Source organism: Scylla paramamosain, chromosome 1 (assembly GCF_035594125.1).
Source record: "Scylla paramamosain isolate STU-SP2022 chromosome 1, ASM3559412v1, whole genome shotgun sequence".
Classification (NCBI taxonomy): domain Eukaryota; kingdom Metazoa; phylum Arthropoda; class Malacostraca; order Decapoda; family Portunidae; genus Scylla; species Scylla paramamosain.
Window position 1 is genome coordinate 6738878 of NC_087151.1, and position 21123 is coordinate 6760000.

The 21123-nt window shown below is 45.2% G+C and overlaps 1 protein-coding gene and 1 long non-coding RNA gene across 4 annotated transcripts in view; one reads left to right on the forward strand and one right to left on the reverse strand.

Moving 5' to 3' along the window:
* The window catches only part of LOC135116117 (uncharacterized), a 259797-nt gene that overhangs the window by 49843 nt on the left and 188831 nt on the right, over positions 1-21123 (reverse strand). The window lies entirely within an intron of this gene.
* On the forward strand, positions 2772-5236 carry LOC135115423 (myogenic factor 6-like). The gene has a single exon (XM_064032575.1). It carries the CDS (start codon positions 3089-3091, stop codon positions 3899-3901), a length of 813 nt encoding a protein of 270 aa, XP_063888645.1. The 5' UTR covers positions 2772-3088; the 3' UTR covers positions 3902-5236.

Consider the following 21123-nt stretch of genomic DNA (forward strand, 5'->3'; position numbering starts at 1 on the left):
TCAGGTGTTGCTCAGAGACTGCTGAATACAAATTACTTTCATTGCAAGAAGTTGAACATAATATTACGAAACGAAGTGAAAATACTAGTTTTTCACTTCACAATCTGTTTTTTCTCCTGTTTTTCCTCCTTCAAATTGTAGTTCACAGTGTTGTTCCTCCTCCTCCAGCGTTTGAAAAGCCTCTTTACATTTGCCGCAGAGGGCCCAAAAATACCTCACCACCGCGCAGGATAGCGAAAGGAGTTTATTAACAGTGGTGACAGCGAGAGCAAGGTCACATCGAGGCCAGATCTTTGCTGTTGCTGGCGGAGGTTGCTGGTGTCAAGGTGTGAGGGTGGGCGTTGTGGGCGGGGTGGGCGGGATAGGGAGATGGCAATGGGTCTAGTGCTGATGTGCGGCGGCTCATCCAGCCCTCACCATGCAGAGAAGGGTTAGAAAATGTTTTTAGCTTTTTAGATGACGTCTCTTTTCGATGAATTATAGCGCAGTTTTACAAGCTGAGCAAGGCGCTCTCCTCTAGTCCTCTCCAGAGAAGGGCGACCTCAAGGTGAGGCGGCTCCCTCGCACGCCACCTCGTCAGACATGCATGTTCAACGAGGCGGCCGAGAGTTCTTATTTGCATATGGTTCGAGCACCAACAGATGTAAGTCGTTCATCTTTGTTTTACGGGCGATTTATAAATCACTATAAGTAGATTGTAAAAACGGAGAGCAAATTTTGTGATGCTCATCTGTGAGCTTCATGAGAAAAATACATTCCTGACAGAGTTGTGGAGTTTGAATGCAATCTCATAGGTAAGATTATGAAGTAACAGCAACAATAACAGCAGACTTATGCGGTAAATTAGATAAGGAAACAGGAGCATCACTACCTAAGAGAGAAAAAAAAGATGTTTACATAGAGATAAAAGCAGAAATTGCACTACAAACAGAAACAAGAATAACAACAACAATTGCCACAAGACATGAATCTAACGACGACACACACACACACACACACACACACACACACACACACACACACACACACAAACACACACGTCTCTCTCTCTCTCTCTCTCTCTCTCTCTCTCTCTCTCTCTCTCTCTCTCTCTCTCTCTCTCTCTCTCTCTCTCTCTCTCTCTCTGTGTGTGTGTGTGTGTGTGTGTGTGTGTGTGTGTGTGTGTGTGTGTGTGTGTGTGTGTGTGTGTGTGTGTGTGTGTGTGTGTGTTTTGTACAAGTGCAATTATAAGCATAGATCTGACAAGGCCGAAAGATGATACATTTATACCTTAGACTTTGTGGTGCTCTGGAGGGAGGGAGGGAGGGAGGGAGGGAGAGAGGACGGGAGGGGAGGGAAGCCACAAGGGAAGCAAACAGAGTAAGAGGGAAGGGAAAACAGATGGGAGGATGCAAAAATATTGGGAGGGGGGTTAAAGAATATTGATCACAGTTTTGATATATTTAGAAAGTAAAGATTATAACGCATGTTTTATGTTAGCCACTAGATACAAATGCTTGATCTTATCAGTTACTTACTTTTATTACTTTACAAGCACTAACACAATTTTTCATCATTCGTTTATGGCCTATTCGTAAAGATATGCATTCTGTTCAGCGAGACATTCATTTACGAGTATTTAAGACAAGCACACACATACATAAAAAAAAAAAAAGCTATTTATTGCTTATAATAAATACAGTTCCCCTGTGAGGTAAGCTTTATGGAAAGAAAATTAAGGAAAAGTAAACAAAAAAATGAATAAATAAAAAAAGAAAATTATTTAAATGCGTCCATGATAACTTCGCAAGTATACTGGCAAACTTTTCGAAATTTTCTTCCATAATCAACATAAGAGCAGCACATGAAGAGGGCTTTTTTTTTTCTCTCTCTTATTTTTTGTTCATTTAACCAGAATCTTTCACATGTAAATAATATAAATAAGAATAAGGACGGCACGACGCCACTGTGGGCACGTCAGGAGTCCTCTTTACCTCCCACTGGTCTGATTCATTGCGTACACCACTACTGATATAGCCCGACCACACGTTCGCCTTCAGCCTGTCCACTCGCCAGGCCAGGGAAAATATTTAATTTGTTGTGGATCCTACTCTTTTTGTTTATTAAAATTCACACTTTATGCCAGTACCTACTTTGAAGAATGTATTTCTCTCTCTCTCTCTCTCTCTCTCTCTCTCTCTCTCTCTCTCTCTCTCTCTCTCTCTCTCTCTCTCTCTCTCTCTCTCTCTCTGTGTGTGTGTGTGTGTGTGTGGGTGTGTGTGTGTGTGTTTGTGTGTGTGCGCGCGCGAACTATCCAGCTGATAAACTTGACAGCAAAAAAAAAAAAAGTTCACGCAATATGAGATGCGTGAGTGTTTCTGTTGTTTCATCGTTATATTATTATTATTTTTTTCTTCTTTTCTGGGGACTGGAGGGAGCCATGACCAGCCCCATTCCTCAACCAGGCAGAGGCTCCCCCGCACGGTGGCTGGTGGAGGGGGCCGGGTGGTCAATTAGCCCTTAAAGAGTCACCCTCTGCCTGAATCGACAAGTGACGTCACTCTTCCTTGCTTGTCATTGGCCGGTAGTGGTCACGTGACTCCAGGTGGGAGGGCGCGCGGCCTCTTCCCGCTCACGTTTGCTGGATTTCTGTGATATATTTGTTCAGGGCTAAATATGATTCTTGGATATGATTTTCATTGTATAAATAAAACGTTTTAACAAAGATAAATTAGATAAGGCACAGTAGCAGAGTTTCCAGCGATTACTTTGCTCTGCTGGTGTGGAGCGGTATATCACCGATCAGTGACATGATGGAATGTGGCAACTCGTGACAATGGTTTGCCTACAGAGGGAAAATAAGGTGGTCCTCGCTTGACGGCCAGCACACCGCCCTTCCTCTTTCAGTAGCACGGAAGCCGCCGCCTCGGGGCCACGCTAGCCAATCTTCTGCCCCGCAGCGCCCCAGACCTGCCCCAACGGGTACCGCGAAGGCCGCGCGTGCGTCATGGTGAGGTGACACTACTTCCCAGTGCCAAGGACTGCCACTTGTGTGACTCGAGAACAGACTAGTTCTACTTCGTGTCCTGGACTTTAAAAAGACAGAGGCATGGCACTCGATACCAGAATGTTTCGGTGGCCGAACCCGATGTCCTTCAGCGACTTGTGTGGCGAGAACTTTAACGAGACAGCAGAAAATAATCCACGGCTCGAGGAATACCTGGATGCTTACAGTGACAGCTGTGACACGCCCTCCCCAAGCCCTGCCAGCGAGGAGGCGCCCCCGAGCCCCGCCCACCAGCGATACCCTCACACGGACGCTTCGACCCCTGTATATACTGACCTCTCCAATCCCGCACAGAACTCCTACACCTCACAAGGTTATTATGACAATAGGAGTTATAGCACCGATCACGAAGCAGGCAGAGGACAAGTGCAGCAGATGACGCAGCAAGAGTTTGCACCTTTCACACCCAATGACGGCACCGTTACACAGGTTAATTATGAAAACTTCTGGCCTTCCAGTGCAGCGACTCAGGTACACGCCCCTTCTCATCCCAGCACCTACCAGCCAGCCGGAAACACGACACCTGATGTCCGTCCCCAGGTTCTTCTACACTCCCAAACTATCTTCGATCGCAAATGCCTTAGGATAAGACGAAGGCAATCAAAGTTCGTGACTGGAGAAGTAAAGAAGAAGCGACGTCTTCAGGCTAACGCAAGAGAACGGCGGCGCATGAATGGCCTGAACAACGCTTTCGAAAGGCTGCGGGAGGTAGTGCCGGCACTTGGAAATGATAGAAAATTATCCAAATTTGAGACGCTACAAATGGCGCAGACCTACATCACCGCCTTAGCCGAACTACTGAAAAGGGACAAGCTGGCCACCTCAGCGGCCTCCTCAGCATCGTGTTTACATTAGTGCCGGTGTAATGTTCCGTGGGAGGTCACCACCAACTCCAAGGTTGGACCCTATCTAACCTGGGGTTGAGCGTCCGCCATGGGGTTAGTCACACGTTCAGAAACTCACTGCTCACCCCGGGGCCCACGCTGGAGTCTGCCACTCATCCTCGGGTACGTCGCTCACGCTTACGCTCTGGGTTCCACGGTCTTCCTTGCTGCTCTCCACCCAGACCATTACGGGCATCTCAGCTTTCCCTAAGGCTCATTATCGATCATCCTAAAGTTCACCATCCACTCTCGGGTTCAATGTTCATCGTAGACTGCCACCCTTCTCTCTCCTTGGGCAGCCCCTCACCATGAGGCCCATCACCTGCCCTGGGGTACACTGAACGCACTGCCATCCACCACTTACCCGAGGGACTTTTATCCACCCCAGGGGCCGCCTATCACCATCACAGATGTCAACCATCCAGCCAAGGCTTCATCGACTATTCTGGGATCAAGTACCCACCGTGGGGCTAAGCGCTCACTGTGGAGACTACAGGCTATCCTGGATCCTACTATCCCTTGCTGCATTCCAAGACCTACCCTGGAGCCAATCACCCACCCTGACGTCCACCATCCACCCTAGGATTCACAGTTAACCGTGAAGACCATCGTGCGCTAATGCACCAGCCCATGGTGCACTCCTCATCCTGGTTTCTACTGCTCCAGCCTGAACTCGACCCCTCACCGTATCGTCCACCAACTACCAGACCGCCACACGAGGCTCAGGTTTTCAGCCCGCACAATGACGTCCACCGCTCACGCAGTTGACGACTGTCCTTCCTGCATCATCAGGGTACTTCTTTAATCAATGATCATTTCAAAGTTCTCACCGTCGAACCTAGTAGTCTACGTCCACCTCTCATTGCAGATTTAATATTATGCCATTATCTCATTGTCACGCTATTTATCAGTTAGTTGGAGTTAGGTAGTCGTAGCTGGAGGCGGTGCAGCCCCGCCCGCGGTGGCGGCGCTGGTCACCTTTACAGTCCTTCACCCTCCGGATTGCCCTTATATACGTAGCATTCTAAGTCAAGGCTCTCACTGCCCTGTCACGACGACCTGTGGCATAACGAGATGTGTGAGACAGAGAGAAAGGCAGAGAGAGAGAGAGAGAGAGAGAGAGAGAGAGAGAGAGAGAGAGAGAGAGAGAGAGAGAGAGAGAGAGAGAGAGAGAGAGAGAGAGAGCACAGACACACAAAAAAGACAAATAAACAGATACCGACACACACACACACACACACACACACACACACACACACACACACACACACACACACACACACACACACACACACACACACACACACACACACACACACACACACACACACACACAAACATGACTCTAAGCATGACTGAAATCGTACAAGTTGACGCTACAGGAACGTTGGTCGATGACACAGTGAGTGCGCCTCCCTCCTGCCCACCTCCCTTCCCTCTAGGCTAAGTCTCCTCGCGTCTGTGATATTGTACTCTAAGGTGTAGCGTCCACCAGGCTATTATTATTATTATTATTATTATTATTATTATTATTATTATTATTATTATTATTATTATTATTACCATATCTGTTGTTGTTATTGCTGATTCAAAATAAAACTATAAACTGTAAAAGGTTGTATTGTTTTCGTATGCCAGAGAGAGAGAGAGAGAGAGAGAGAGAGAGAGAGAGAGAGAGAGAGAGAGAGAGAGAGTCTGGTATCTGCTTGTCACCATAAATAATTAATGAATTATTGAATTTATCACACAAATACTCGTTCATTGCTAGTTTAACAGTATTCTGTGACTCAGAGCTATACTCCTCCTTCCCCCTCACAAAAGACTACGAATACCGGTAACACGTCAAACCACAATTAATTCCAAACTATTCAGAGACAACACACATCAAAGCAGAGACCAGGTGAACGGGTCTGACTGCGGTAAATGACACCAGACAACCAGCCGCATCATAACTGCTCTACCTGTGGCGTAAGTTGTGTCACTCCTTTAGGTAAAAATCACACAGGGCTCTTCTTTTTAGTCCTGCTGGTACATCGCTTCTTAATAGCAAGTTACTCCGAGATATCTCTTTTATTCTGTAGCCATTACTTAACATCATGGTGCCTAGAATATAGGAAATCTATTTTTTTTTAATGATTTTCTTCTTTCTTGTAAATGGTTGTAAATATTTAGTATAGAGTTTTTAGTGTTTCATAATTTTCATATCTCACTGAAAGGAATAAACAAAGGAGCACCGTCAACTCTGCTACGTGAGGACTATCTGCCGCCCCGCCGTTGCCGCCGCCGCCAATTACTGTCCCCCACCGCTGGATAAGAATGGAAAGCAACACAACCTTGGCTGCAATGTAAAATTACGTAATGCACAACATCAACCCTTCCCCATATTTGCACCCTTCCATGACCAACCACCGAACACATGCGCACCTGCAGACAACCTTAATTACCTTGGCTTGTCTCTTAAACCCCTCCACACCTGTCCCTCCCATATGTATATATTCTTCACCTCAGCACATTGGCATCTCATTACATACATATCCCTCACTTCACCTGTCCCTAACACACTTGTCTCCATCTAAGATTAATCCCTCCACACATTTCTCCGCTTCCTTGTTCCTACATCGCTCCTGTCCAATACAGAAAACTCAGTAATCCGGTGGCGAGTGTGGAGTCGATGGGGAGATTTAAAAGAGGACTAGATAAATTTACGGATAAGGATGACAGGTGGATATAGATATGTACATTTTATGCAGGGATTGGCCTCTTACATGTTATGCTTTTATGCTCTTATGTTCTGGTTTCTTAGTTTTTTTGGCAGGAAAGTAAAAGGAGGAAGCATGGATGTCCCTGCCAGTCTAGTGAGCCGAGCAGAGACTGAAACACTTAGAGAGGAAACAACTCTGTGTGTGTGTGTGTGTGTGTGATGCGTGGGAGGCAGAGAGCATACTGTATGGACAAAAAGTAAATAGGAGGCGGGATAAGGGAAGCCACAGCTAAGCCGGCGGCTGGCCCAGTAGCGTATGGGAGGCGCTCCGTGATCAGCCGGGCAAACACCACCTCATTTATATTTACACTATAATGCTCCACCATTGTGAGGACTAATGAGGAGGAGGAAAGCCTAACCTATTGTCTGGCGGCTGAGTTTGCTGAGACAGTCCGGAGGCCATGGCACAATAAAACGCCATAACAGCCCCTTGTGTAAAAGAAAGAGAGAAAAAACACTCGTCAGATGAGCGGAGCGTAATATCACATAAACAACAGAGTAGCTACCGCCCATTGTGTGAGAGGGCGCGGCGGCGGCGGTGGGCGGGCGCCGTGATCCAAATAGTTGTCGTAATGACCCTGTTTGCTCCTGCCCAGCCTCAGCTCAGGTGACGAGACAAAAGGTTTTATATGAGCCATTCAGACCTACATCTTTATTGACCAAACCAAAACCCGGATCAGCCGATGGGGAGAGGACTGGTGGAGGGGCGGTCGGGAGGGGAGCAGGGAGGACGGGTTGAAAGATGAGAAAGCCCGCTCCAGGGTGTTGCCAACCTTTTGTTTCTTGACGCTCGACATTTCCATTATCCTTCCTTGTGTGGATCTTGCCTTGTGCTTCATTTATTGTGATGAAGTTTTATTTATTTTTTTCTATCTTTTATTTATTTGCTTGATGTTTTTCTTTTATGTTATGGTCTTCATGTCTTTATCCCCATTAATATTCTCTATTGTTGTCAATGCTTCTTGTTTCTACTTTACTCTTTCTAGTCAGTGATTCCTAACTGTCTATGTGTTCATTTACTCTTTGAACGCAATCCTTCGCGATACATATCCCACTGTTAAGTCTTTACTTCTCACCTCCATCAAGAGCAATTCCTGATTTTACCTCTTTATACTTGTGCCCCTCCCTCCCTCCCTCACTCCCTCCCTCCTTCTCTCCCTCCCTCCAGTCTTTCCTACTCCTCTCCGGGCGTCATAAAAGAAGCCATCATCCTCTCTCACTGCGTCCCTCCGCCTCCATCTCACGGGAACGGACATCTCTATAAATACCTGGACGACCGCCTCTTCCCCCACCGTGCCTGTATCTGGCCTTCCTTTTCCTACCTGTACCCTTGTGGTTTCCCCTTCCCTCGATATACTGTACCTCTTTACCAATTGTAACTTCCTTTATACTCCAGTTTTGTTTCACCTCAGCCTCCATCACTACCTTTACTTTTCTCCCGCGGCCATAAAGGAGTCCCGGCCGCAGTGTGATCCGGCGATGACTTGCACCAACATCTGTTCCGTGTGAGTCCAGGTGTACCTATACTCCTGTACAACTCTGCTTCGTTTTCTCCATGTAATAAAATCAATTACATTTCCGTGTTGCCTTTCGCCTGACTCATGTTCGACATAAGAAAATTCGACTTTTTTTATATTAAAGAGACCGCGTAATGTCTGAAATAATAAGAATCAAACTCACACAAGATGAAAAATGGGGTCTAAAAGGTAAAGGTATTTGAAAGTGTAGTATCAGCGAAATGCTCACGTAATAACAGAAATAAATACCTAAAACAACACAGATGACACTATTCTAAGCTGCCGATTGTAAGGGGAGTTACATGACCGAAAATCCATGAAATACAGAGATGCTGAAGATAAATCATAATAACATCTATAAAGACAAATAGATGACAGATATCTTCACAGCCAACACCAAGCCAGGTCTTCCCGTGTCATTAGCAACACGATGAAGACTAATTATCTTAATGAGGGGCTGAGTGTGCATCCTCCAAGCCTGATCAGTGGACGTCACCATGGCGAGCACTGGGGCACTAAGACACGCTCATTCACAGCTGAGTGCACAACAACGTAAGGAATCCATCAAGAAGGCAGGAAGGGTACATGTGGCAGTCACCTGTAAAATCACTGAAGACTCTAAAGATTATATTTGAAGATATTACCAACCATACTCTTGTAATATCCGAAGGAAAACTCTCCTGCAAAATCAACACCACCCCATTGCAACATTAGCAAGCCGTGTGTGTGCGCCAGCTAAACCCGTGAGCTGGGCCGGTAACATGCTCGTCAGCCGCCAATATAAATCACACTTGCTAGGAGGCTGTAATAACCAATGTTTGATGAGGGGGGATAAATATTTATTGCCCCTGCTTGAAGCCTCTCCAGGCGGTCAATATCCTTCAGCAAGGTCGGTGCCCCGCAGTAAACAATACACGAGAGGCAAGACTGCGTGGGAGGGTGAGATCCCGTGTTAATGGGTCTATACTCATCAGATATGCAAGCCAGGGAGAGAGAGAGAGAGAGAGAGAGAGAGAGAGAGAGAGAGAGAGAGAGAGAGAGAGAGAGAGAGAGAGAGAGAGAGAGAGAGAGAGTCAGTCAGGTGGATGGACAGAGGTGGATAGACAAAGGGGCATATATACAAACATGGCGCGCACACACACACACACACACACACACACACACACACACACACACACACACACACACACACACACACACACACACACAAAATCGAATACCTGAAAATGAGCACAGATTTCCTGCTGCTGAAGCTCAGTTACGAGAAAGATAGGTATTTTTGCTGATTTTTTGTTTCCTTAACATCTCCACACGTCAGTCTTGGGCCATCATCACCAAGGAAGCAAAGGAGAGAAAATTATATAAAACCAGCAATAATCAAGTACTTAATTTCCTAAAGCCAGAACACACACACACACACACACAATGGTTCTACACTCACTTCGCCAAAGCATCTGATGAGCACCACTTCCTTTCTCTTCTACTTTCTCAAAGGCACACACTATCTAATGTATCGCTTCACGCAAGCTGGAGAGCCTCAGCCACATTACCGAGCGTCAAATCGGCCTCCAGCGGACGCACAAGGCAGAGCAATCAGTGTGTTGGCGGGCGCATCCACGTCACTGCCTCACGAACCACCTTCAGCATGGAGTTTATATGCAGTTAAAGACATTATCCGGAAGAAGTGGGTTATTAGAGTAGCTACGAGTACCGCCAGTCATGCTTCCACGGCTTTATTTACGTGCCTCAGAAGAAATCCAAATGTGCACTACACCATTAAGCTTAAAGTGTGTATTCGGCTACAGCTCCTTAGTCTGTATTTTGCTGCTGAGCGACGAGCCTCATCACGTGTCTGGCGAACAGGGAGTTTTTACCATGGCCAGGTGATATACAGTCGCGGCTCAGATACAAAAGTTGAACTGTACGTAAATTAAATTTGCATTACCACTAATGAGGAAGAGGCAGAGAAGCAGCTCGGCGGAGACGTGTCATGCAGACAGACAGACATTCAGAAGGATTTAATCACCAAGGCTAATGAAGTCAGTGGACACGAGTGCTTGGAGGCTCACCAATAGCGTCCGCGGCACACCAACCCTCGATTGGCACCCACAGGTCGATGCTGTACTACACTTTGCGGTGTTTCAAAAAGTCGAGACACTGATAGAGGAAAACAGTGAATTAACAGTCGCTTAATGGTCATCATTTGCAGGTAATTTTTTGGGCACACCTGGGAAGTGGTGGTGAACTCAAACGTTCTGGTGGCGTGGTAATGTTTGTCCGTGTCATGGCGTACATTTGGGAGCATTGCAGTGTCATCTACCTTGTAACGGGATCTAGTTATGGGCCATTTATCTGCTTTATTACATCATAATCTTTATTTATTTTTCAAAGTACCCAGGAGAGGCGCGCGGAGGTATGGCATGAAGGTATGGCGCCCGGCGCTCCCTCACAAGGCTCGCCGCCTCGCCATAATAGTTCACACTAACTAATGGGTTTCTTGATCTCCGTCTCCTGAGCTAACCAGATATTAAGCTCAATTATGAGTTAAACAAGTATACTGCCTTCCGTGCTGGTTGGCGGCTCTTCTCCAAGCTGCCAAAGCTGCAGCCTTCATACCCACTCGTCCTGGTGCAATTTTTTTTTTTTCTTTTCCTTATAAGAAGACTTGCTGAGGGTAACAAAATAAAACATATAAGAGAAATGTAAGCTACAGTTAATTCCTTTAACCTGCAATAGACCACAAACTTTATTGTAATTTGTTTAGCTGTTCACACATAGAAGGGTGGATAAGAAGAGAAGCAAGCGTTCATCACACTCATCACACAGCCTAGTGCGGGCCTGCTGTGTGCGGGGCGGCGGAAAAAGCCCATCTAGTGTGATTTATGTACTATACACTTTAAAGTTGTTCGATATAGACATTGCAATTTATAGCCAGTGTTGATGGATAATTAATGTTAATTTCTGTGCTGCTGTGCTCCTAATAATACCGTTTGATATGAAATACAACCTACTAATATATCATTATAGTCTTGCGTAATGACTTTGCTTGCACGTCTTGCTGTGGAGAGTCAAGCCTATTCTCTTCAGCAAGGAATGGTAACGAAATGCTTTCAGTTACTGATCTTTCCATAGGAGTAAAGATTCAAAATATACTTTTTGGGCATACTCTTATTTTTCCTAGCTCTCTTTTCTCCACGTCCAAGATTCTGACGACTATCCTGCACCACACATCGTCCACAGCATGGCAGGCCACACTCATAACAGTGCAGTATCTCTTAAAAGCAACAATAACCTCAATAGTTCCGGTATGCTAGACTTCTTTTTATAAATGAGCCCACAAACTCCAGGTGAGTGAGTACCCATAAATTGGTGCACTTTATGGTGGTAAGACCGCCGCGCGTCCAGAAATATGTAAACCTTCATCCCGCCACACGTGGAATGCTCCTGCCAGACATTAATGTTTCCGGAAAGGCAGAAGTAGTAGCCATTACGAATATAAAGACCAGGAAGAGGCGTCAAATCAGGCCCCCGCACCATCCCTTCCCCTCCCTCATCAGTCTCCAGCAAGAGATGTCTGTCTTGTCCACGCGGCTCCGTTCTCGCTTGGGGTGTTCATTACAATAAATCATAACAATGGACAGCCCGCAACACACAGTTTCTACAAAGTTACAGCGGAAATCACCAGAATAATATTTTCTTAAGTCATAGCTTCATCTTGTGCGATTTTCTACTTGAATTCATCTAAACTCCATCTTGCTATTTACAACTGCAGGGAAAAAAAAAAAAAAAGGAAAAGAAGCTCAACAATTCTGCAGACTATTTCACGGCTGAAAGAGCAGCTCAAAGCAAGATGTTATGAGTTCGACTGGTGATGGGGACGAGGTGGGCGGTGTTTCTCGCTGCCCTCACAGACCACAAGTATGCTCACCATAGATGTCATGAGCTCGACGGCAGCCAGTGCGCGGGATGGCGATGCTTGGCCGGAGAAGACCCATTAACGTTGCTGTGTACAGGTGGTCATGGTTTGCGTGTGTGGGATCTATGAGTGTGTGTGTGTGTGTGTGTGTGTGTGTGTGTGTGTGTGTGTGTGTGTGTGTGTGTGTGTGTGTGTGTGTGTGTGTGTGTGTGTGTGTGTGTGTGTGTGAGGAGAGTAAAGATCTCTTGAAATGTGGCTGCTCGTCTCCCGGGTAAATCTGGATGGGCTGTGGCGTGCTCTACCTGATACGTCCTCAGCAATTTGGGGCACGCTGCTTCCATCCCGCTAACTCTGTCCTTCCTCTCTCTTTACCTCCCACAATAATCTGGATCTGCACTGACGCAGAAATTACTCGGCAAGGTCTACAATGTCCCCTGACAGGCAGCTGGGAGACGATATTCAGGGAGTTACCGAGTTCATTTTGTTCACACGAGGCCGCCTCATTCCTTCACATGCCTGTAGTCTTAACACAATGCAGCAAAGGGATGGAAGTACTTCTGTAGGACATCAAGGTAATGAAGAGCATCCAGGTTCAGCTCGGATATTTGTGAGGAATCAGAATTATATTATGACTCTTTTGAGACCAAAATTTAGAATAAGATAGGAGGATGGAGGGTCGTCCACGTGGTGCTCTCGTCGCCTTGTCAACAGTGCATCAAGGGACGGGGCTGTTCCTTCTTGCACACATAATCCAGCAAACTATCTTAAGTGAAAAAGTAAGGAAATATACACAGTAATAACCTAAGAGTCCCATACAATGATAACACCTTCCATAGTGTAATATTCACAAATTTCATATCCTTCCTATGCTGAAGTCACTACAGCCGCCATGTGTTCACCTTCACGATAAAGCTTTTCATTTCACTGCACAGCGACGAAAGTCATAATAAAACTCATTACACCAACGTCCTCACACCTCGAGGGAAGAGCGCCAAGGAAGTAAGGGTGAATTCATTACCGTGAAGATGAGAGATTAAAAAGTTTGATAATTTCCTCAGCCAACCATAGCGGCCAGGAACAGGTAAATGGCAGGAAGATCACTGAGGAGATACGAGTCTCAGCGTCGGATGCGGCAGCAGCCCTCAGGTGAAGTACGTGACGCGGCCTTGCTGAGAGCCAACAACAGGATGGGGCGCCCCCTTGTTAGTCCAGCCATGCTCCAGGAAAAGAACAACAAAACATAGATAAGGAGGCACTTCTAATTAAGATGGAAACTCAGCCTCGGAGCTTCATTGACAATTTCCTCAATAACCATTAGAGAAAGAGACAATAATTCAAGAAATGAAGATGTCAGCATTTTAACTGTTCGGCGTGACTGAGTTTAGCGGAGGACAAAGTCGTGGAGGAAAGGCAGGCGCTGCCGCAACCCTGCTTCTCATGATCGCCTGTGGTAGCCCCGCCGGCCAGCTTCTTAAGGACGTGCCCCAAGCTAAGGCAAAGGCCACGCCAGTGCAGATGATCTTTCAGTTGTGCATGGGTCCTCATTCAAATAAGCTCTGCCGGCTCAGAGTGATGGGCCCAGCCAAGACCTCCCGCCGCGTCCTGCCCCTCACCGGCATGGTCTCCTCATCACTATTTTCCTCACGCACTTGTTTCCCTTGCTGCATTAAAGCATAATTAGCCCTGTATAATTGGAACGTCACTTGAGATGCGGCAGCGAAGAAGGGTCTAGCTTTTGTTTTGACAGAGAAAGAGAGAGAGAGAGAGAGAGAGAGAGAGAGAGAGAGAGAGAGAGAGGCAAAAACCTATGGAAAGATGGAAAAGAAAGACACACTTGACACGAAAAAGAAATTCATGAGTTTAAAAGACAGACAGACAGATCAATAGATAGACAGACACACAAATATAGACAAACCACAACAAAAATAAACGGACAGTAACATACACAAATAAACAGAGAGAGAGAAACTACCGTAATCAAGATTTATGGTAATGAAGGAAGAAGAAGAAACACGAAGGAAAGAGAAAATGAGTAAAAAAGATTATGTGTGTGTTAAGTAGAACAAATAATTCAGTTCTTGGAGTTATTATCGTGTTCAGTGAAGACACTCATCATTAGCAGCGCATACATAGCGAGTTCCCGATGCTGCTAACGGCGGCATTTGTAATCATGCAGCGAACAGAACGAGGTGTAGTGAGACAGCAAGCAAGAGTGAGGAGCAGGAAAGGCAGCTCTGGGATGTAAAGCTGATTAAAGTGCAAAGATACGAATATATCACGTTAATGAAAGGAAAATGACTAACGCGACTAAAGAGACTGACTATTATCTTAAATAAAATGTGATGTGCTTTGAAATTAATATGTCAATTTATCCATTTTTACAATCATCATTACGCGCTAACATCCGATCTCATGATTCTGCAGGTGCCTTTTTTTCTAATAATTTTTTTTTGACATCTAACCTTCATTTTCCTCAAGTGGTATATTTATGAGCACTCTGCACTTCTCTCGGGATGGAGTATGAGGTCATGCCATGGAAGTAATTGCTCCGTGTGCCAGGAGTTTCTGTCTGGCTATGAAGAGACATCCACTGGTTTTCCTGCATACATTCTACAACCTGGGCGGGCGCTGGTGTGTGTGTGTGTGTGTGTGTGTGTGTGTGTGTGTGTGTGTGAGCGGGTGTGTTTGTTCTCCAAGTTGCCTCTCACACCTTCGATATCCCGCTTGATAAACAGGATAAAGTCAGTAACCTCCCTTGGGCGCGCCACCCTCCTCACCTCCCTGTGTGCCTCACCATGAACAATTTTAGCGCCTTCAAGGTTTTGTTCCTCGATTTTATTCTTTTTCAGTGGCAAATTCCAGATCCAGCCACACGTGGACCACCAGCGCTTCCTCGCCTTCAAGCTCATGGCGTCTCTCAGCACTGCACTGGGCGGGCGTGTAACGCAGTAATTACAACTACCGGCTATTCAGTGTGACATAACAGGCGCTTCATTTTTTTGCAACGCTTCCTGTGTTAGATACCCTCGACTGCCTTATTAAGCTGTTTGAGGCACGCACTATGTTCATAAAGGCGGCAGCAGGCTCAGTAAGTGCTGAACGGCCCAGCAATAGTCTCTCGTTAAAGTTGTAATGTGCCCGGTGGTGGTCTTTCTCAGACCATTATGTGCCCGCAAGTTGCGCCATTAAAACATGATGCTCGTCCCAGCGACTCCATTAATGTTTATGATGCTCAGAATCGACCACCGCTTCGCCGTTCTCTGATTCCTGTGGTTCGTTATATTTACTTATTATTTTTTCACCTCGTTTTCCTGACTCGTTGGTCGCGGGGGTGGGGTAACGAGGGGCGGAATGACAGGTAATGAGCGGTCACCCTGCTCAGGTGCTCTGAGGCACGGCGCCAGGGCAAGGCACGCGAAAAAACGATGAATCATTAACTAAAACTGGAATACGACAATGAAACGAATATTCATTTTTTTTTTTTTTTTTATCTTCTGTGGTATTAAAGTCATGTCATCTACTGAACATCATTTGAACGCTGACCTTCTCCAGCGATGAAGGGCCTGCCTTACCTTAACAGACGCAGCCCACAGTCCAGACAACATCCCTCCGTGCATCACTGTTGTTGCCTAGAATACTGCAGGTTCCCACGCACCCATTTTCCACTTGCCTTCCTCGCAACACACAACAGGCGATGCTACATTAGGTGCCGTCCTCCTCCCTCCCTCCCACCTCCCGTTATTATCATTAGTTGCATTGTTACTCTAGAAAAATTCGTTCATAAATTTGATTTCCTTTTTGCCAAGTGTTGAGCATCCGCAATCAAGTGAATTTGTACATTTTTTTCCGGGATCTCCCGTGCATGGCTGCTGGGATTCTCCTGGCTGGCTTGTAAATGGACGCCGAGGAGAGGATTAGCGGATAAGAGATGGACAGGATTACAACATGTTAGCCGCGCTGCATTACAGTTAACAAACCTGAAATATGCGTCAGTGTAGCAGAAGGGAAGGAAGTTGAAACGAATGTGATCCTTTGATTTACAGTGTTACTTGAACAGTTTTTTTACACTCGGATATCTCAAGAATTAGTGCATATTGCGTAATACCAAAACACAAGTGAACGAGTGAATGGAATCGATATAAAGCAGAGGAATTCGAAATTATTTTTTGATGTACCGAGTGTTGTATATAAGAATATAAAGTAGGCTGCAAGACACCGGTAAGCCTAAACGGGGCTATCACTGTATGAGAACAAACCTATCTACAGTATATCCACATATCATCCCTATCCTTAAATTTATATAATCCTTTAAAGCTCACTACTGGCCCGTTACTAATAACCTGATTATCGAGTCTGTTAACTTTACCGTTTTTTTTTTTTTTTACCCTGCAATACCTGAAGACTTAGCGTGGTGCGGAAGACAAGTCCATCCCTTGAGCCGCTACAGGACGAGGCGAGGCTTGGGAAACAGCAAAGCAACAGTTACAGACGCCCATTCCGGCAAACAAACGTCTTCCTTTCTATAAGTATCTCTCTCTCTCTCTCTCTCTCTCTCTCTCTCTCTCTCTCTCTCTCTCTCTCTCTCTCTCTCTCTCTCTCTCTCTCTCTCTCTCTCTCTCTCTCTTACGGCTTTCCCACAGTCATTAAATCACGCCACACCTCCAGTCTGTCATCGTCACCTTCACTGCCTTGCGAGGATCCTTTTTCCCGCCACTCACCTCCATTTTCCTCACACACATGCTCTGGCCGCTCCCTCAAGTGTTCCCATCGCCTGGTACACACACGCTTTTTTTTTTCTTTTTTTCCATAATAGGCACATTCTTCCTATTCGAATCACTAATATCTCTGTTTGTGTTTCCTGTGGCTGTTTCTCGGTACTTATCTTTCTACTGTTCTCGCCCTTGGTTCGTAGTCTTATGGTGAGTCATGAAGCGTTACAGTTATGTTAAGTCCAGCCAGAAGTGGAAGACGATGAAATGGACTATAAGCATGGGGAAGGCGTCTGAGCAACAATGACATCATGGCCTGTGTTCCTAATAACTTCATTCTCTCATCAGGAATATTCTGAAAAGCCACAGAGATTGTGTGATGCGTCTATTTTTTTCTTTTTTTGTTGTTTTTTTAATGGTGCAGAATCCTTGCTAAACTATAGTCAAATCATCACTAAGAAGTCCAAAAGCTTCTACTAAAGTCAGCTGAAAGTACTTGAATTCAGAAGCCAAGACATTTGAGAATACGGGCCTATAATTAAAGTTTAGGAAATATGAATGTAAAAAAGACCGCGAAAGACTAGGTTTTTTTTTTTTTCTCTCGCGAAGTAAATGTTTTCCCAAAATGCTGAAAGAAAATGACAGAGTTCGTGCTCCCGCAACAGTCACAAGAAAGAGGTCTGGTATAGGTGTTATATCAGTCACTCAAAGGATTATCTTCTAGCCAGAGACTGATGAAAGCGACGGACAGATAATGTTATGTCTTTTACAAATCAATTATCTTCTCGATCCCAGCCGTGAGAAAATTTTACTTCAGTGCTACAGAGGAAGGTTTAGAGACATAATCGTAGAAGCAAGACATAAGCCATTCATAAAAGGAGAGTGTTCCCAACAGATCCAAATATAATACTGAAGGATTTCGATATATAAGCACACTTCATCATCCCAAGGACGTCTCACCAAAAACTGAAGATTACGGAAAACTTGATAAATGCAACGACAGCGCAATGAATTTGGCTTTGAGGCAGAAAGAAAACTAATGACACAGGCTAAACTGGTTATCATCCCTTATACTACTCCTGCAAATAGACACAGCCAGTCATGTAAAAAGATGACGAAATCGTTAACACTGAAAACTCTCTCTCTCTCTCTCTCTCTCTCTCTCTCTCTCTCTCTCTCTCTCTCTCTCTCTCTCTCTCTCTCTCTCTCTCTCTCTCTCTCTCTCTCTCACACACACACACACACACACACACATACACACAAAAAGCAGAGAGAGAGAGAGAGAGAGAGAGAGAGGGAGAGAGAGAGAGAGAGAGAGAGAGAGAGAGAGAGAGAGAGAGAGAACGAAAGGGGGAGGCATATATACATACATACATACAAACAGACAGACAGAGAAACAGATAAAACAGACATACACAGACAGACAGACACAGACAGACAGACTCAGAGAGAATTGAACAAGAAGCAACTCTATAATCATCCAGTAAGTTAATTGGTGGCCAAGTGCTTACGAGTGAGAGTATCAACACGCACGTCGCGCCGCCACAGTCGCTATCAGGACGAGGGGAACAGATTAACCAGTCCCCAAAGCACTGCCCTCATCGCCGCGCAGGAGATTAAACCGGTCCCCCGTGGAGATAGAAAGGCGGATTGCTCCCTACACTTACTGCTTCTACTTGTCTTGCCTTCCTGTCGCTCCAAGACGCTGCACCTTATCGCCCGCTTTACTCATACTTGCAATTAGGCTCCTGAACGTTTGCCTTGTCATCTGCTCGCTGATAAGAAAAATAAACCACTGTGCTAAGGTGAATGTGTCCTCTAGATGTTGTAATCATGTGGGGGTTGACATGGAATTGTGTTCCTATTGAGTACTTTATTGTTTTTAGATTCCTGTCTGAGTGAGTCTGGTATTGCAGTGTGATGTGAGACTGTAAAGCGGAAAATTAATCATGGAAAATAATTAGGCGGTTTATATTGTCTTTCATAAAAAAAAATAAATAAAATAAATAAATCATAATTTGCGGTAACAAATTATTCTAATGTATTCAAAACAATTATTCGTACATTTAGTCAATAGACGAGTAACAAACCACACTCATATCCACTGTGTCTAGCGTTTCCCTCAATCTTAGTCATCAGATATGCTGAAAATCTACCAGTTCTCCGGTATTATGAGGAGGACGCATCACTGAAAGAACACACAACACACAGTGGAAGTGATGGTCACAAGCTTACTAGAATCCTCACCATGACCATACAATACACACCTGCAAACAGATTCTACCGAGATCTAAAGAAGCAGAGACTGTTCACCGTAGCCACTCTAGTCCCAGGTGTGCATATTCGTATCTGTGGTTTCATCAAGGTGCTCTTGTGAATTACCCCCGGCAGGAAATGCATGACAGGCAATAATTGACCTCTTCGACTCCCAATAAATCGCAAACAGGTTCACACGTAAAAGCGCAAGGTAATTAAAGCACATATTTTTCCCGATAATATTAATGCTTCAGAGTGAATCAGCCCAAGAAAGGTTCGGAGATATCTAGAGGCACTTCTTGGTAATCATGGAGGACGAAAGCGGAATGACAAGACGTTCCTTCTTTCAGTTTTGGATTCTACAAGCGGCAATCAAAGCGTTGAGAGCCTGTCACTCCTGATGGACGTACGTAGCACTTAATTGAACTGCCTTACTGCTTTAGGGGACCTCCATACATGCACTGGCGTCTCCTCTGCACATCCGAACTCTAACAAGTGAGAAAATATATCGCTTCTCAGGATAACGCAATATTCATTTACGTCCACCACACGTCACTCATACAATGCGCCGCCAAACCTCCTTCCCACACTTGTCATTCATACGTTAAGCCATTTTCACGTCATCTCGTCCGCATCCGTGACCGCACTCCTCGCCATGACCAAGCCTTTACGACCTCCTTCCCCTCCCTCTCGTAATCTACCCCCTTACCTTCCCTTCTTATAGTGGTTTCTATCCCCTGCCTCCCCCCTTCCCCCATCTCTCTCTCTCTCTCTCTCTCTCTCTCTCTCTCTCTCTCTCTCTCTCTCTCTCTCTCTCTCTCTCTCTCTCTCTCTCTCTCTCTCTCTCTCTGTCGTCTCGCTCCTTGCTCTTCGTGTCCTCTCTTCGATACGTGACGGATGGATGCTGCTGGCCGGGCGTTCTGTCACCACATCCACGTTAGTTAGTTCCCACGGGAGCACACCTGGTCATTAAGCCTGCATCTCACCTGTCGCCAGCCTACACTGAGCCTCCTTCATTACTATAATATTCGGTCTAACTCAAATTTTTTCTCTTATTATCTTGTACCTCTCTCTCTCTCTCTCTCTCTCTCTCTCTCTCTCTCTCTCTCTCTCTCTCTCTCTCTCAGTATTTCTTAATTATCTGTCAGTTATGAAATCTTATGGTGTTGTTTTGCAGTTATTATGTCAGTAGGAAATATCTCAACTTCCGTGTTCTCTCTCACTTTTCCACGTTTATTGTCTATTTCTTACATATCCTCTTCCGCTCTTTTCTCTCAGTGTTTTGCTTGGTGTTATATATTTTCATTATGTTATTTATTCATTCTTTTGTTTTTTCAGCCTCTTAGTATGTAGCTTTTTTTTTATCTTTTTTTTCTTTTTTTCCAGATTTGTTTTCTCCTGGCAAAGTTTAATGTTTTTATTATGTTATTTTTCGTCCCTTTGTTTTTATGCTACTTAGTATGCAATCTTTTTTTTTTTTATCTTTTTCTTCTACTCTCTTTTTTTCCAGGTTTCTTCTCTTCCTTGCAAAGTTTATTTTCGTTCGTTCCTTCTTTCTTTCTCTGTCTGTCTTTTTTTTTTGTTCTTCATCTTCCTCTTCTTGTTTTTCATTTTTATCACCATCATCATCATTATCTTCTTTCCACTCTTCTTCCTTCTCCTCCTCCTCCATTCACCCCGTTATCCCCTCCTTTTCACACCTCCACTCCACAAACCCCACCAACATACTACCCACATCCTGTTCGCAGACCCTCCCTCCCTCCCTCCCTCCTCACGCCTTCACTCACACCTGCACGCGGCGAAGATTCAGGTAACCCATCACAAAGTCCCTCCAAGTATCTGTTACATGTTCACCACCACCACTGCATGTCTTCCACATTCTCTCTTTCCTCCATCTCCTCACCGCCATGATGATGGTGATGATGATGGTGATGATGATGACGATGATAGTGGTGGTGGCTGGTGGTGGTGGTAGTGGCTTTTTTTTTTTGGTGGTTTTGGGAGGGTCGGTTGGTGATAACTGTACTAGTAAGA